We start from the raw sequence: 17,823 nt of genomic DNA on the forward strand, positions 1-17,823 counted from the left end.
CGGGGTACTGTCTTTGGGCAATTTAAACGGTGCGCTCTACAGTCAGTATCCGATGAACATCCTCCGCTACTTCTCGAGCGTTGAAGTCAACGCATAGAAGAAAACTCTCTAAATGGAATGAGCAGGATTTGCAACACAAAGTTGTGATTTGGAAAGTATTAGAGGCGACGATTGAATTTTCTCTATCCAAAGGTAAAGTCAATGCTTATTGTTATTGCACAACTGTACAGGTAGGTTTAAAACGGACTGCATCTTGTCCGAAAGTTCATAACGGTGCCTGAGACAAGATTATAACTAATTGACAACAATTACACAATAACATTTCTGACCGAATATGCTTGGTGTATAACCTGCGGGTATAGTGTATGACGCGAGTAGAATTGATGTCGAATGTCCGCAGTGGCACTGGATGCGCTGGTTCCGATTACACAAAACTGGCAGTGGCGTATTCTGCACCACGGCTGCACTATAGTCTACCCTACGACTGTGCATGCGCGCGATGGAAGTGGAAATTGCAAAGAGGAATGCGTTATGAAATTCAATTGGTTCTGACTTGTTTTTGTTGACAGTTTTGTCCAATGTTGACAATAAGTTTTCATTACTTCTGCCATATTAATATAATTGACAGGCTTAAATTGGTTGTTTTAACAGCTATTCAAAATGTTACCATCGTTTAGTGGTTGTATTATAATTCCTAGTGGTTGTATTATAATTCCTAATTCTATGGTTGTAAAAATGTAACATCGATGTCATTGTCAAAGGTTCGACAATACTGATGACCTGATATGTTGGCTATCGTTTTTCTCTTGTCCATTGTTGAGTTCCTACAACGCCATACCAAAATAGTGAATCCAGTTTTATGGTGGGCCACATAAACAGATGACAGCTGGTTCCCCTTGATTAGTCTCATAGATCTAGTTTACTCTAAATCAGCTTGACCAAGTTGGCAGAGGGGGAAAGGGTAGCTATTTTCACTTGGACATGTCATTGTCTTCTGACTTAGGTTCAGTGACGTGTACTAATGGATGCCAAGGGAAGCCAGGCTTCCAAACATTTTTTTTATCAAAAAAGAAATAAATAATAATGTCTCTTTATGTGTTTCATAATTGTCCTTCAATTCGCAAGAGGCTGGATGGATCTCACAGGAGAAGGCATTCGAGCGAGCAAAACAGAGCCCCTCTGTCGCTCTACGTGTAGGCCATCTATCTGATACTGTCTGGTCCAAAAGAGTAGGACATTGTTGCCGCCTGTAGCATTGAATGTAAGGGAAGCCAGCGAACATTTGGCCTCCCTTGACAAAAGTATTTAAAATGTATCCAATCAGCGTCGTTGAGCTAAACTGAGCGAACTCAACTGTGAATGGGTCCTGGCAGAAAAAAGTGTCAAGGGAAGCCAGCTTGGATTTGGCGTCGCTCCTATCAAATCGCTTTGAGAGCATGTCATTAACAGAAACAACTTGAATTGTTGCATCTCATTGTGTTGTTGGCCTCCGGTGGCTAGCTAGCTAAAATTGGCCCATTCCTAAATTAGCGATTGATGGAAATAGGGATTTGGACTTGTGGTTTTACTTAATTCTCCATACTGGCCAATGATTATAACGGCGATTCTGATCCATTAATTCATACATTGTTGTGCCCCTGGCCTGAGAGGATGGAAGTTCAATATGTAGCTAGATGTAGAAGGCTAGTGTTAACTAGCTAACGTTGCCCATGAATTGAAGTTAGGCTAGCGAGCAAGCATTTTAACCAGGTAGCCTAGGACAACAAAAAATAAAAGCGTGTACTGTATGACAGAGTGATATACCATTTCGTCAACATGAAAGAGAGGAGGATGGCATTGCCGTTTCTCTACAAGTAGGGTGAGTCAACATGTTTTTCTACGTGCACGAACGCATGCAACAACACACACAAACGGAAATCAGAACCATGGACAGCCACATCATATTAGCTTATGTTGATTGGACTAAATAGTTTTTGGTATCTTTTAGTTGTCACTGTATTAGACTACGCAGAGGTGATTTGATGATGTTGAAATGGTGACGGAATAGTGGAGGGAGCTTCTATTTTCTTTGCGAGTTGCGGTAACTCTCTGTGGTTCTAAATCGATATTTTAGTGGTCCGAAAATGTTGGAAACATTAACTTGCTTGACCATTCTGTAGGTAATGTAACTGTCTGTTACATGCAATATGCGTCGTGGACTTCACCAGACAAAGGTTGCTATCCGGTTTTGTGATTAAACAAAGGTTTGGTTGAATTTATTCTGCCACTGACTTCTTATTGTCTCTGCCTTTAGGCTTATATATCACGGTCACAAGGCATATTAATTAACAGCAAACAACGCAATTATCACAACACATAGGTTGTAATATGTTTTTTTGGGGGGGAGGGGGGGGGAGCTTGGCTTCCCCAGTGATTTTACCCACGCACCCCTAATGCTTAGGTTCCTATTTAGTCACCACCTTAACTGGCAAATAAATAAATCAACCACTTAACAGGTCGTTTTAAAACCACCCAAATGAAGCTACCTATGGAATACATCATAGCAGATGCATCACTTGATATTGTCAAGCGCTCAATGTTTGTCACCTCTTCCTTAGCCACTCAGTACCATGACAAAAAAACAGCGTTTTAAATAATTGTAAGCATAAGCACAAAATCCTAGCATTTGGCATGTAGTCAGTGTCAATATGTCGAGCAGTGCAACAGCGATATAGCTGTGTGGGAGTGTTGTTGCTAGCCCCAGGGCCTTCTGAGTAGGAGGCTTTTTCTCAGTCAGTCTGCATACAAATGGCTGTGTATGGCTAGACTGAGGTTAGTACGGTAGCTCACTTTGCCATTCAATCGCCAATCACAGAGGCTGGAAAAATCGGAGCATAATGTCCCTATAGGTATAGCCAGGACAGGTATAATACAGTAAACCTGGTGATCCTCTGTAGCTCAGCTGGTAGAGCACGGCGCTTGTAACGCCAGTGGGTTCGATCCCCGGGACCACCCATACACAAAAATGTATGCACACATGACTGTAAGTCACTTTGGATAAAAGCGTCTGCTAAATGGCATATCATATCATACTCATAGTCAAGAATCTTACAATTCAACTTCCATTTCCCCTGTTGTATATTCAGTCAGTGTTTACTCCATCCTTTGCACCTTGGTAGGGTTGTGTGAGGTAACGACGGTATGGTATACATTCCCTAATGCACATCACATATGCAACAGAACACTGTACAAGTCATTAGACCTCAAATGGATAGAGATATTAGTGTGTATCTTCTTCACTGCTTCATAGCATCTCGTGTGTGTAAAAAGAGTGCTATTCAAAGGACACTGCTGGGTCCTCATATGGCTGTGAATCAATTCAGAGACCAGCTGTCTGCATTGGCCCTTTCATTCATCCAATGCTAGTAAATGGAGGGAGAGAGCATGGCAGGGATGTTTACACATTCTATCCAACTGGTCACACCTATTTCCTGCCAGTCATTCACACCAGCTGGGACATTAGCAGAAAGTTCTACACCCCCTCCACACATTCAGGAGTTTGTCCTGTGTTGTGAAGGATGTGGTACATTCCATGTATACGTTTTGACCGGATCTGATTGACATGAAAATCCATGGCAATAATAGACTACCACCACATATCCACTGGGAGTCATATCAAATGTTATTTGTCACATGCTCCGTAAACAACAGGTGTAGACTAAAAGTGAAATGCTTAATTACGGGCCCTTCCCAACAATGCAGAGAGAAAAGTAATAAATACACAATGGGTAACGATAACTTGGCTATATACACGGTGTACCATTACTGAGTCAATGTGCAGGGCTACAAGGTAATTGAGGTTACAAGGTAATTGAGGTAGGTACTGTATAAAATCGAGGACACCGCCATGCAATCTACATAGACAAACATTGGCAGTAGAAGGGCCTGTACTGAAGAGCTCAGTTACTTTCAACGTGGCACCGTCATAGGATGCCACCTTTACAACAAGTCAGTTTGTCAAATTTCTGCCCCGCTTAAGCTGCCCCAGTCAACTGTAAGTCCTGTTATTGTGAAGTGGAAACGTCTAGGAGCAACAATGGCTCAGCCGCAAAATGGTAGGCCACACAAGCTCACAGAACGGGACTGCTGAAGTGCGTAGCGCGTAAAAATAATCTGTCCTCGGTTACAACACTCACTACTGAGTTCCAAACTGCCTCTGGAAGCAACGTCAGCACAAGAACTGTTCGTCGAGAGCTTCATGAAATGGGTTTCCGTGGCCGAGCAGCTGCACACAAGCCTAATATCTCCATGCGCAATGCCAAGCGTCGGCTGGAGTGGTGTAAAGCTCGCCGCCATTGGACTCTGGAGCAGTGGAAACGCGTTCTCTGGAGTGATGAATCAGGCTTCACCATCTGGCAGTCCGACGGACAAATCTGGTTTTGGCAGATGCCAGGAGAATGCTGCCTGCTCCAATGCATAGTGCCAACTGTAAAGTTTGGTGGGGGAGGAATAATGGTCTGGGGCTGTTTTTCATGGTTCAGGCTAGGCCCCTTAGTTCTAGTGAAGGGAAATCTTAAGACTACAGCATACAATTACATTCTAGATGATTCTTTGCTTCCAACTTTGTGGCAACAGTTTGGCGAAGGCCCTTTCCTGTTTCAGCATGACAATGCCCCTGTGCACAAAGCGAGGTCCATACAGAAATGGTTTGTCGAGATCTGTGTGGAAGAACTTGACTGGCCTGCACGTTGCCCTGACTTCAACCTCATCAAACACCTTTGGGATGAATTGGAACGCCGACTGCGAGCCAGGCCTAATCGCCCAACATCAGTGCCCGACCTCACTAATGCTCTTGTGGCTGAATGTAAGCAAGTCCCCGCAGCAATGTTCCAACATCTAGTGGAAAGCCTTCCCAGAAGAGTGGAGGCTGTTATAGCAGCAAAGAGAGGACCAACTCCATATTAATGCCCATGATTTTGGAATGAGTAGTTTGACGAGCAGGTGTCCACATACTTTTGGCTATGTAGTGTAGGTAGGGGTAAAGTGAATAGGTAACAGGATAGATCAGGGGTAGGAATCCTGTTCCTGGAGAGCCCCAGGTAGTGCAGGATTTTGTTCCAACTAGGCACCACACCTGACCAACTGAGCTAATTGATCAGTTCAGTGATTGCCTAAATTCAACACACCTGGTCTTTCAGGTCGATTAAATTAAAAACAGGAAGTGCCTGTGGCACTCCAGGACCAGGGTTGCCTACCCCTAGGATAGATAATAAACAGTAGCTGCAGCGTATGTGATGAGTGTGTGCTCGTGCGTGATTGCATGTGAGTGTTTCCATGTGTATGTTGTGTTTGTCAAAATGTGTGTAGGTCAATGTAGGCCTACATGCATGTCAGTGTGTGTGTGTGTGTGTGTGTATCCATCCTCTGCCAACATCATCGGCCAGCCATCCAGCCAGCCCTCAGTGGCCCAGCCCCCTGACTGTCTGTCTGGCCAGACTGTCTGTCTGCCCCCTGTGGGTCTGCTGCTCTGCTACTGGATGATGAGCGCTAGGTAGCCTAGCGGTGCTGAGTTACTGGGAGCCATATGTGCAGTCTGGTGATGGAGTCCCTGGCCTAGACACAGCAGCAGCCTAGGCTGGTCACACTCACACACACCTGACACCAGCACTACTGCTGCCACTGACCTGGTTCTCCCACTCTCTCCTTGATTTATTTATCATTTTATCATGTCTATCTGTCCCTCATCCTACTGCAGTCTTTCATTCTCTTTATTTCTCTCCCTACTCTACTTTAAATCAACTCGACCAAGTTGGCAGAGGGGGAAAGGGTAGTTATTTTTACCCACAGTAACATCTCTGTTCCTTTGGACATTTCATTGTCATCTGACTTAAGGTCATTATGACGAAATAGCAACCTAACTGGCAAATCAATCAACCACTTAACAGATAGTTTTAAAACCACCCAAATGAAGCTACCTATGGAACACATCATAGTAGATGCATCACTTGATATGGTCAAGAGCTCAATGTTTGTCACCTCTTCCTTAGCCACTCAGTACCATGACAAAAAAACAGCCTTTTAAATAATTGTAAGCATAAGCACAAAATCCTAGCATTTGGCATGAAGTCAGTGCCAATACGTCGAGCAGTGCAACAGCGATATAGCTGTGTGGGAGTGTTGTTGCTAGCCCCAGGGCCTTCTGAGTAGGAGGCTTTTTCTCAGTCAGTCTGCATACAAATGGCTGTGTATGGCTAGACTGAGGTTAGTACGGTAGCTCACTTTGCCATTCAATCGCCAATCACAGAGGCTGGAAAAATCGGAGCATAATGTCCCTGACACCAGTACTACTGCTGCCACTGACCTGGTTCTCCCACTCTCTCTCCTTTATTTATTTATTATATTTTATCATGTCTCTAGCTCTCTCTCAACCTACTGTTGTCTTTCATTCTCTTTTATTTATTTATCTCTTTCTGGTTTTCCTTATTCTCTTATTTCTCTCTCCATCTCTGTCCTCGTTCTGCCTGCCCTCTTTTAGATGATCATCTCGTTCTCTCTCTCCCTCTCACACCCCTGTGTTTTCTCATGACCGTCACTCATGCCATGCCAGCCTCATCTCCATTCCAAGGGCACAGATGCCTTTGTTGTTCTAGCTAGTTGGCTGAGCAAAACCTCACAAACACTAACAGATGTAATCTTAACTGAAAACTCTTCGTCAGTTAGCTAAGCTACAACTTATCCAGAACGCTGCAGCCCGTCTGGTGTTCAACCTTCCCAAGTTCTCTCATGTCACCCCGCTCCTCCGCACACTCCACTGGCTTCCAGTTGAAGCTTGCATCTACTACAAAACCATGGTGCTTGCCTACGGAGCTGTGAGGGGAACGGCACCTCCTTACCTTCAGGCTCTGATCAGACCCTACACCCAAAATGAGGGCACTACGTTCATCCACCTCTGGCCTGCTAGCCCCCCTACCACTACGGAAGCACAGTTCCTGCTCAGCCCAGTCAAAGCTATTCGCTGCTCTGGCACCCCAATGGTGGAACAAGCTCCCCCACGACGCCAGGACAGCGGAGGCACTGATCACCTTCCGGAGACACTTGAAACCCTACCTCTTTCAGGAATACCTGGAATAGTATAACAGTAATCCTTCTACCCCCCCCCCCCCCCCCCCCCCCAGCATTCTGGTTCCTTGGTGTCCTACAGTCTGCAACATCTCTTTTGTAGTGCAAACGTCAAGGGCCCTTCCATTGACAGAGGACCATTTGTTTCAGCCTCCACCAAGGCTAGTTCCTTTGTTATTCAATGGCGGCGATTTGGTGGCAGACTAATCTCAATTTGAAAAGGGGGGGAAGAAGAGGTAGAGGGGCTGTTCTCCGCTGGGGGTGTTCCTTGGTGATCTGAAACCATGAAGGAGAATGGAGATCTTCCTTCCCCATTGAGAGGGGTCTCCTTCGGTGACTTATGAATATTGGTTGGCGTCTCCGTCCTGTGTTGAATGTAGGTTGGAGATGTGGATTTGGAGAAGGAGGTGTCCTTCCTGGCCAGACGGTGTGGACGAGAGTGGTGGGGGCGACTCCGCTCTTGAGATCAGTGTCGTGGCGTGGTGTCGCTACATAGGCCTATAGTAGATTAATTCAGATCCTTCTATTAAAATTCTCCAAGTTCCTTTGATGGGCTGAGGCACATGAAGTTCACTCTATCTCTACATGGGACGGTTGGAAGACTGGGGCTCATTGGTAGCCAGGCAGTCATTTCCAGGCTTTTAGATCTATTTAAATAGTTGCTGGGTTGGATTTTAGGCCTATTTGAAACGACCCCACTATGATAGCTTGTCATCTCTTAACTTTGCGGGTTGGCTGTTGTTTCAGTGTTTCATATTTAGTATTTTGATATTTGCGTTTCTTTTTAACCGCATTGCTGGGGTGAAGGTAGAGCTGTTATCAAGGCTCTGTTAATGAACCGTGTAGAGGCTTGCTTTTGTTTTAATTGATTCTGCCCAGTGGGAAGACATTAAGGATGGAGTCTGTCATTTGTGCTTGTTAGGGTAGAGAATAGCTGGTGATGCCTGCCGATTGGTGTCATTGGTGGGCACACACCGCATACACACGCACGCATACACACACACTCACAAACAAACACGTGCAGTCTGTGTGAGGTGCTGCAGCTGTTGCCCATAGACAAAGCGGACAATGTATGGCTTCTATAGCCCAGCCAACCTCTTTTTGTTTGGAGAGGGGTGTCATTTTCTCTTCCCGGGCTGACATGGTTAGGCTAATCTGTAAGTTATTGATTGGGGCTTCTGAATGGCCAGGATGGCAATGATTAGACAGGAGGTAGCTATGGGCACGCTTCCTTTTTCATATCAATGGTGGTCACAGTAAATGAACGTTTGTCATCCCAAGCTTGATTCGGTCAAGAGGGGATGTGTGTTTATTTGAACAGGCTCAACTGATCCAGCAAGTGCCTTTAATAATTTTAGATTGCGCTTGACTGTTTGATAGGCCATTTGAATGGTACACACACACACAAACAAAGACACACACACACAGTGTCAGCTCATAGGTAACAGTGAGCCTTAGTGTCATGGCTGTTGTCACTTTGACTGGCCACCATGGCGGTGACCCTTGCCCAGAGAGAGAGAGAGATAGCTCAGCACTTCCATTCTTCTCTCAGAGGGTGGTGGGTGCCCCCTCCATATTGTGCCAGGCCCTAGGTCCTTAGTCAGCAGGCTTTACAGCAGGCTTACATGGCATGAGCCGCTTACCTAGCGGGAACTGCTGAGTGGGGATACAGGAGTGAGCATTCTGGAACCCCTCTGTATGGCTAGTGTGAACTAACAGTATAGGGCTCCTGTAAAGGGACCACAAAGGGCAAAATAGGTGAATGGCCATTGGTTATGTGGCCAGAGGGGCAAATGAGGTAGCCCTTCTTCACAGGATGGAATCATCCAAAGAGTCATCCCAAAAATGTTACAAATTGGAAACCTTACATGAGTCTGAATTACGAGGTTGTGGCTGCTTCCTTGCTGTTGTCTTGCAGTCAGGACAGGTGAAATGTAGACCTATCAAAAAGCATGGCGTGTTTTTATTTGTCAAGGGTAGTTGGAATGCTATTTTGCTATGAAGCAGACTACCTTTTTATCGCGTTGCACGTCAAAGCACGCGATCAGTGGTTGTGACAAACTGTGTGATAAGTGGGTGCAGTACAGTACAGCAGTAGTGTACCATTCCTCCCTTTCTGCTAGTCTGTTATCTCTTCAGAACTGGCTTTGTGGTACTGATGTCACAACCCTCTCAGATCACAGCGTCTAATCAATCGCCTGTGTGTGCGCCTAACCTCTCTGCCATGCGTTTGATTAGCTCAGCAAATCTTTACTTTCATTCAATTAGCAAGGTTAAAAGATCTCATCTTATCATGTTATTTTTGCTTCACGGACAGTTTTGGGATCCTTTTCTCAAAGTGCTTGGTATATTGACATGTAAGGAAAATACCACTCAAACTATATTTTGGTATTTGTTTCATTTGTCCACTGTTAAGTTTTCAAGATATAGAACATTCAAAATACAGAAAGTGTCACAGTATGATGCGTGTACAGCAGGTTGTTTTAATTAACTGTAAGTCGCTCTGGATAAGAGCATCTGCTAAATGACTAAAATGTAAATGTATTTAAGCCTGTTTTAGAATTCAAAGCCACTGCCAACATTGTACAGGTGGATATCATTCCAGAGCTATTAAACAGTGCAACTCTAAGAAAAGCTATGTTGTGAGATGTGAGTTCATAAAAACCACGATAATGTACATCAATTTTTACCATTTTGGTGCTGGCTCAGTAGCATGCCACTGAGGCCAGTAGCAATAGCATTTTACTAGCTCCGCCTCTACTGCATACACATGCTGTCCTACACACCTTTCCTTCCCTCAGTTACTCTTTGTGTGTGTGTGTGTGTGTGTGTGTGTGTGTGTGTGTGTGTGTGTGTGTGTGTGTGTGTGGTTGCCGTAGTCTATAGACCACACGCATACATTTAGCTACACACTCCTGGACACTTCCATACAGAAATATCATAGTCATTAAGTCGTACCAAGCTTTGATGTGAGAGAGCACGAGAGAGAGCCTTAAGTAAGACTTGTTGGAAAGATTGAGTTAATGAACCAGTGTTTTTCAAAAATGATTTTCCTGTGTGTGTGTATGTCCGGGTCATTGTGTCTGTGTGCGCGCACGTTTATGCATGTGTGTAATATTCATATTTGGCATTCTCGACACAAACTATTTCTGTGCCTTCATGATAAACACGATCTGTCATTGTGGATCCACATTAAAGTGTGCATGTGTGTGTGTCCCAGGTGTGTGCCTCCCACCCTGCGCACCACCACGGCCCTCACCTGTGTGTTGCGGTGCTTCCCCTGCGAGCCGTCCTGGGCCGGCAGCCCCTTCCTGCACCGCCCCCATACTTCGCCCAGCAACGCCGTCGCCCCTGCAACCGCCACTGTCTCCCAGGCAACTGTCGTCATGACGCGCTCCAAGACCTTCCAGGCCTACCTGCCCAACTGCCACCGTACCTACAGCTGCATCCACTGTCGAGCACACCTGGCCAACCATGACGAGCTCATCTCCAAGGTAGGCTTTTTCGGCAAGGACAAAAAAGTTGAAATACAATTGTGAATAGGGCAGATACGTCATGTGTAGGAAGCTTTATGTCTTGTTAATGAAGCTGCATAGCAGAGGAGCTGCAGGCCAGTTGTAGTTAAGCCTCATATTTTCACAGCTGTAAATCCTACTGCTGGCACACTTCCTAGCATCTACTGCAGGGCCTCAGTGTGTGTGTGTGCGTGTGCGTTTGACCGAGAGTAGATTCTGTCTCACCGTGATTGCTTCCTTTGCTCATTTGCTTACGCTAACATCAGACGTTCATCATGTTGCACCAGGTTGACCCGGGTTCACTTTATTCCACCAGTTGTTGTGGTCATTAACACAGTAACGGCCCTGACTTACTTAACACATGTTAGGATCAAGGAAAAGCCCTTAATCCATTTAGCTTTGTGTGCAACTGCAAGAGAGAAATGAAGGGAAATGAGAGCGAGATCAAACCATGAAAGAGAGGGGCGAGAGAGGTCATCATATTACTGTCCCCTCCTGGAACTCTCTAGACTAGAGCATCATGGGTAATATCCCCGGCTGGATGGAGAGGCCAGGCCACAAAGCTCTCTAATAAACACGCACGCACATGTACACATGGCCTCTCACAGCTTTTCATAGACACTAGTGGGCTTTTAGTGTAAGCCAGCAGCACATCAAAGCAGATTGACTGTCTTCACTCTGCAAACACACAGTTTCCATGGAAGCAGCAAGTTTTTATGTCTGACTAAAATAAAAAGGGCAATGATAGTGCGTTTGTGGGTGGTTGATTTTGTATGTAATGTGTGTCTGTGTGTGAGAAAGCCAGAGAGTGAGAAAAATTAAGAAAGAATGTGTGTGTGTGTTAAACCATAGAGGCTTCATGCTTATCTACAGTATATTAGATAGCATGGAACATAGCCACTTCACAGCTCCACTCTCTCATCCTAACCGCTATCCCAGCAGGCACCACTGGGTCTCATTCATAGGTCAATCCTTTGTCGGGGCTCTGGCCCTGTCCTGATTGGCTAGTGTTCAGTTTCTGGTGTGGAGTGCAGCCATTCCCACCCCAATTCCAAGGTCACAGCCATCTGCTACTTCCTGCTCCGTCTGTGGAGCCAGTCAGGGCATACCACACCACACCACACTTCCACACCACCCCATACAGCTCCACACCTACCCATATACAACACTACCATACAGCTCCACACCTACCCATATACAACACTACCATACAGCTCCACACCCCCACACTACACCACACATACCCCAAAAAAGCTCCACACCACCCCCCCCAAACACAGCTCCACACCACATCCCCAAACACCACACAGCTCGACACAACCCCCCAAACACAACACCCCATACAGCTCCACACCACCCCCATACATGACACTACACCACAGTACCACACTACCACATCACCTCTGTCATATCCAAAGCGACTTACAGTCATGTGTACGTACATTTTATGGGTGGTCCTGGGAATCGAACCCACTATCCTGCCGTTGCAAGCGCCATGCTCTAGCAACTGAGCTACAGAGAACCACCCCATACCATATAGCTCCACACCACCCTTACACCACCCAGCTCCACCCCCCACGCTACACCACAGAGATCCATCCCCCCACCATACACACACCATACAGATCCACCCAGGCTACTGGTGGCTACGGAGCTACCCACATGTCACGATGCGACACACACTACCAGCTCGGGAAAAGCAGCCAATCATAAAGCCTCCTCCCTCAGGGCTGTTTTTTCTATGGCCATATGGTAGGGCAGAACTCTGACTCGGCCAATCAAAAGGAGGCTTGTATTATGTGTCTCCTGGGAATTTTTACATTTACATTTTAGTCATTTAGCAGACGCTCTTATCCAGAGTGACTTACAGTTAGTGAGTGCATACATTTTTTCATACTGGCCCCCCGTGGGAATCGAACCCACAACCCTGGCGTTGCAAGCGCCATGCTCTACCAACTGAGCTACACGGGGCCCCTTGTCGTTGTTGAAAATACATTGTTCTTAAAAGCTTGAATTGATATAGGTTAAAGGTATGTACCATAGAAGTGGAAAAACAATACCATATTAGCATATAATTGAAATGTTTTTAATGGGATAGAGAATGGGATACCTTCGTTTTAGGAACGTGAGCGATGCCATGTGTCTGCCCTGAAGCTAGCATCACTGTGTAAAACAGGTGAAAATAACAACAGACCATTCTTAATGCCTACTCCCGTGATAGGAATGTATGACTTTTCTCACCCTGTTCTCCCTCTCTCTTTGTCTCTCATCCAGTCCTTCCAAGGAAGTCAAGGCCGAGCGTACCTCTTCAACTCAGTGTAAGTACCTGAGCCTATTTTTATTATTCTCCAAATCAAACCCCTATAATGTCACTTTTTCATCCCTCTCTCCTCTGCCACCCCTCTCTATTTCTCACATTTTATTTTCTTCACATTTCACTCCGTTTATCACATTATTCCTCTCGCTCTCCCTCTCAGGGTGAACGTGGGGTGTGGACCAGCAGAAGAGAGGGTGTTGTTGACAGGGCTTCACGCGGTGGCTGATATCTACTGTGAAAACTGTAAAACCACGCTGGGCTGGAAATACGTAAGTAGCTAATTACATAGGAATCCCCCACAAACATCTCTAGACATGCAGGTGTATAACACATCTATAGACATGATAAACAAATGCTCCACATTGCTGGTGTCCCTGACTTCGCTTTGTGGGCTAACTATGTGGGTTAGGCTGTGTGTGTGGGTGGGGTCAGTGAGAGAGACCCGGGCAGTACGTGGCCTTGTAGTGTTTTATGGCGTTGCCATCTGTGTGATGTTATTAATATCCTCCACGAGGCCTAATGCTCCAGCACTGTCAAAGGGCCAAAAGTGCTGCTGCTGACCTAGTACACTTATCAAAGGGGGATGATAAGCACACAAAAACACACTCTAACTCTCTCCCATGCACATGCACATAAACACACATGATCACTCTCTCCCATGCACATGCACATAAACACACATGATCACTCTCTCCCATGCACATGCACATAAACACACATGATCACTCTCTCCCATGCACATGCACATAAACACACATGATCACTCTCTCCCATGCACATGCACATAAACACACATGATCACTCTCTCCCATGCACATGCACATAAACACACATGATCACTCTCTCCCATGCACATGCACATAAACACACATGATCACTCTCTCCCATGCACAGTCACTCTACCTCACACTCACAAACACACACACTAAGTGTAGGACCCTGAGTGTTTTATTAGGATTATGTATATAAACAACAAGAGAGGGAGATTATCCCAGATAGAAAACATCAAAGCACACTGTTTTTTACATTCTTGAAAATGCTCCAGTTTTAAACCTGTTCACTGTTTATTTTTGTCTCTCTCTCTCTCTCTCTCTCTCTCTCTCTCTCTCTCTCTCTCTCTCTCTCTCTCTCAGGAGCATGCCTTTGAGAGCAGTCAGAAGTACAAGGAGGGGAAGTTCATTATCGAGCTGGCCCACATGATCAAGGACAATGGATGGGACTGAGGGGGCTGACCTCACCAATAAGGTTTACCGCTAGCTCATCGACATGACCCTATCCACCTGACACACAGCTCATGTACCCCCACAATACACAGGTGTAAGGGTGTGCGAGTGTCTGTGCATGTGTGTTTACCAGAATGATAATCTCCAGTCTGAAGCATATACAGATATGCACAAACACACACGCACAGAGATGTTTGTATTCACTCTGCATACTGAAGCTTGTCTCAGGCCTCAGGGTGGACAGGATCCCACAGGTTAAGGGTTATAGGTCATAGGTTATGGTCTCTCTGGGGGATGAATGAGATGGACAATGACCATGGTACTGGACAGACAAGAATGGACCCCCCCCCCCCCCCCCCCCCCCCCCCAACCCCAACCCCAAGGCCCACCAACCCTACAATGAGGTGAAATTCTATTCAACATTCCGTTTTTTTAACCTGCAATCACCCTCACTACCCTACGTGGATCATTCCACATGAATGAATTTGTTGGTTACTATGTTTCAATGGACTCCAGATAATTTTATAGGATCTCTATGATGGGCAGACTCATGGAAGACACCAACCAGAATCACCAGACTTCTTGAAGCCAGAAATCGTCCAAAACTCCTTTCAACCAAATCAGCACCTTATCGTTCGGAATTGAGATTGAAACAGATTGTCATTAATCTAAAACTGCTTGACTGTTCATCTGAAAAAAATCTTTGCTGTTCTTAGTTTTTTTATTCGAGCATGTGTTTAAGTTATTGATGTATTTATTAATTTATTTGGTATTGTTTGGGGACAATCCCCTTCTCCCCCTTTGTTAAAAGATAGTAGCTTTATTGGTTCCACCCTCACTTCCAATGGTAGCAATCTTAAAAATGAGGTGTCACTCAAGTTGTGTCTTCCTTTTGCCTTTCTGAATGTGCTATTACCACCCTCTGTGAATGTTTTAGTAATGGTGGTGTGTGCGAGGAACAGTGGCAGAGTGCAAGAGGTTTACATGTCAACTGGGTAAAGAGACCGGGGGGAAGAAGTTAGCACCCGTAGCTCTTTTCAGTCTCAAAGCAATGCTGACATTATAAAGGTGATGACAGTTCAAATTGACTGGTTCTAAGGGCAACTTCTAACTGGCGCCTCACACAGACTGATGCTTGTAAACTGGTGGTTCTCTGTTTACCTGGGTCTGCCTCCTCGCTTATTTGTTTTGTTGTTGGTTTTGACTTTACAAGATTTGAGTATTACGACAGTTAAAATTGACTTTCTACAGTCTGGAACAGGAGAACCAATCGAAAGCCACAGAATACCCAATCAGAGGGTGTCACACGTCCCAGCACAACAACCAAAGACTCCCATCAACTAAAAGTTGACCAAACAATGGACCTTGCCCTTGATTGCTTGTATCAGCAAGTTGTCGAATGAAAGAATGTGATTGGCCGAGAGCCACTGTCGAACCTTGGCCTTTCTCTGTGAGATAATGCATTGTTTGGTTGAGACAATTACAAGTTAATACCTGTATATTCACTATGAACATATGCATTATTATATAACGATAAACAGTATTACACCATGTAAATAGCCATATTCAATGTTTTATTTATTCATTTATTCAATTGATGATTATTTTAGTCTATGCTCTGCTGTCTGTTAGATTTCCTACTTTTTTACTATTAAAAAAAACAACATGTATTTTGTAAAGGAAGGAAAATTGATGGCAATATATGGAGACTCAATAAAGATTCTCATTTGATCGATCTGGCCAAAGTATGTTTTATACTCGCCAGGTTGCTATTCTTGTTTTGTACTTTAGCCAACTCCTTTTGGCTTTTGAGATGACAACAACCACAAAAAAGCTGGCTGAAACAGATCTGGCAACCAGGCTCATTGTATTGTACATACAGTGTCTTCAGAAAGTATTCATACCCCTTGACTTATTCCACATTTTGTTGTGTTACAGCCTGAATTCAAAATGGATTTTAAAAAAAATATTCTCACCCATATACACACACAATACCTCAAAATGACAAAGTGAAAACATATTTTTAACAATGTTTGCAAATTTATTGAAAATGCGATACAGAAATATCTCATTTACATTTACGTCATTTAGCAGACGCTCTTATCCAGAGCGACTTACAGGAGCAATTAGGGTTAAGTGCCTTGCTCAAGGGCACATCGACAGATTTTTCACCTAGTTGGCTCGGGGATTAGAACCAGCGACCTTTCGGTTACTGGCACAACGCTCTTAACCACTAAGCTACCTGCCGCCCCGTATTCACACCGCTGAGTCAATACATATTAGAATCACCTTTGGTAGCGATTACAGCTGTGAGTCTTTCTGGGTAAGTCTAAGAGCTTTGCACACCTGGATTGTACAATCTTTGCACATTATTCTTTTTTAAATTCTTCAAGCTCTGTCAGGTTGGTTGTTGATCGTTGCTAGACAGCCATTTTCAGGTCTTGCCATAGATTTCCAAGCCGATTTAAGTCAATACTGTAACTAGGCCACTCTGGTACATTCAGTGTCGTCTTGGTAAGCAACTCCAGTGTAGATTTGGCCTTGTGTTTTACGTTATTGTCCTGCTGAAAGGTGTCTGTTGGAAAGCAGACTGAAGTAGGTTTTCCTCTAGGATTTTGCCTGGGATTAGCTATATTCTGTTTCTTTTTATCCAAAAAAACATCTTTGTCCTTGCTGATGACAAGCATAACTATAACATGATGCAGCCACCACCATGCTTGAAAATATGAAGAGTGGTACTCTGTGATATGTTGTTAGATTTGCCCCAAACATTACGCTTTGTATTCGGGACATAAAGTTCCTTTGCCACATTTTTTGCAGTTTTACTTTAGTGCCTTATTGCAAACACTGCATGTTTTGGAATATTTCTGTACACGCTTCCTTCTTTTCATTCTGTCATTTAGGTTAGTATTGTGGAGTAACTAAAATGTTGTTGATCCATCCAAAGTTTTCTCCTATCACAGCCATTAAACTTTGTAACTGTTTTAAAGTCTCCATTTGCCTCATGGTGAAATCCCAGAGCGGATCCTTCCTCTCCAGCAACTGAGTTAGGAAGGACGCCGGTATCTGTATTAGCTCAAATGGATATTCAATGTGGCGAGTGGCGCAGCGGTCTAAGGCACTGCATCTCAGTGCTTGAGGCGTCACTACAGACCCCCTGGTTCGATTCCAGGCTGTATCACAACCGGCCGTGATTGGGAGTCCCATAGGGCGGCGCACAATTGGCCCAGCGTTGGCCGGTGTAGGCCGTCATTGTAAATAAGAATTTGTTCTTAACTGACTTGCCTAGTTAAATGAAGGTTAAAAAAAATCGACCAATAGGTGCCCTTCTTTGCAAGACATTGTAAAACCTTTCACTGCTCAACTGAGGGACCTTACAGAGATTAGGTAGTCATTCAAAAATCATGTTAAATACTATTATTGCACACAGAGTGAGTCCATGCAACTTATAATGTGACTTGTTAAGCACATTTCTACCCCTGAACGTATGTAGGCTTGCCATAACAAAGGGGTTGAATACCTATTGACTGAAAACATTTCAGCTGTTCATTTTTAATTAATTTGTTTATAAAAATCTAAAAACATAATTCGACTTTGACATTATGGGGTATTGTGTGTAGGCAAGTAACATAAAATCTCAATTTAATCCATTTTAAATTCAGGTTGTAAC

At 44.6% G+C, this 17,823-nt stretch overlaps 1 protein-coding gene across 1 annotated transcript; it reads left to right on the top strand.

The window, feature by feature from the left end:
- Positions 1 to 10,484: 10,484 nt before the first annotated feature.
- On the top strand, positions 10,485 to 14,153 carry LOC311142986 (protein yippee-like 1; the record flags this gene model as incomplete). The annotated part of the gene is made up of 4 exons (XM_084178771.1): positions 10,485 to 10,592; positions 12,888 to 12,931; positions 13,091 to 13,199; positions 14,064 to 14,153. 4 exons carry the CDS (start codon positions 10,485 to 10,487, stop codon positions 14,151 to 14,153), a joined length of 351 nt encoding a protein of 116 aa, XP_084034897.1.
- Positions 14,154 to 17,823: the final 3,670 nt, after the last annotated feature.

This window comes from Coregonus lavaretus, assembly GCF_964263955.1.
Source record: "Coregonus lavaretus genome assembly, chromosome: 15".
NCBI lineage: Eukaryota > Metazoa > Chordata > Actinopteri > Salmoniformes > Salmonidae > Coregonus > Coregonus lavaretus.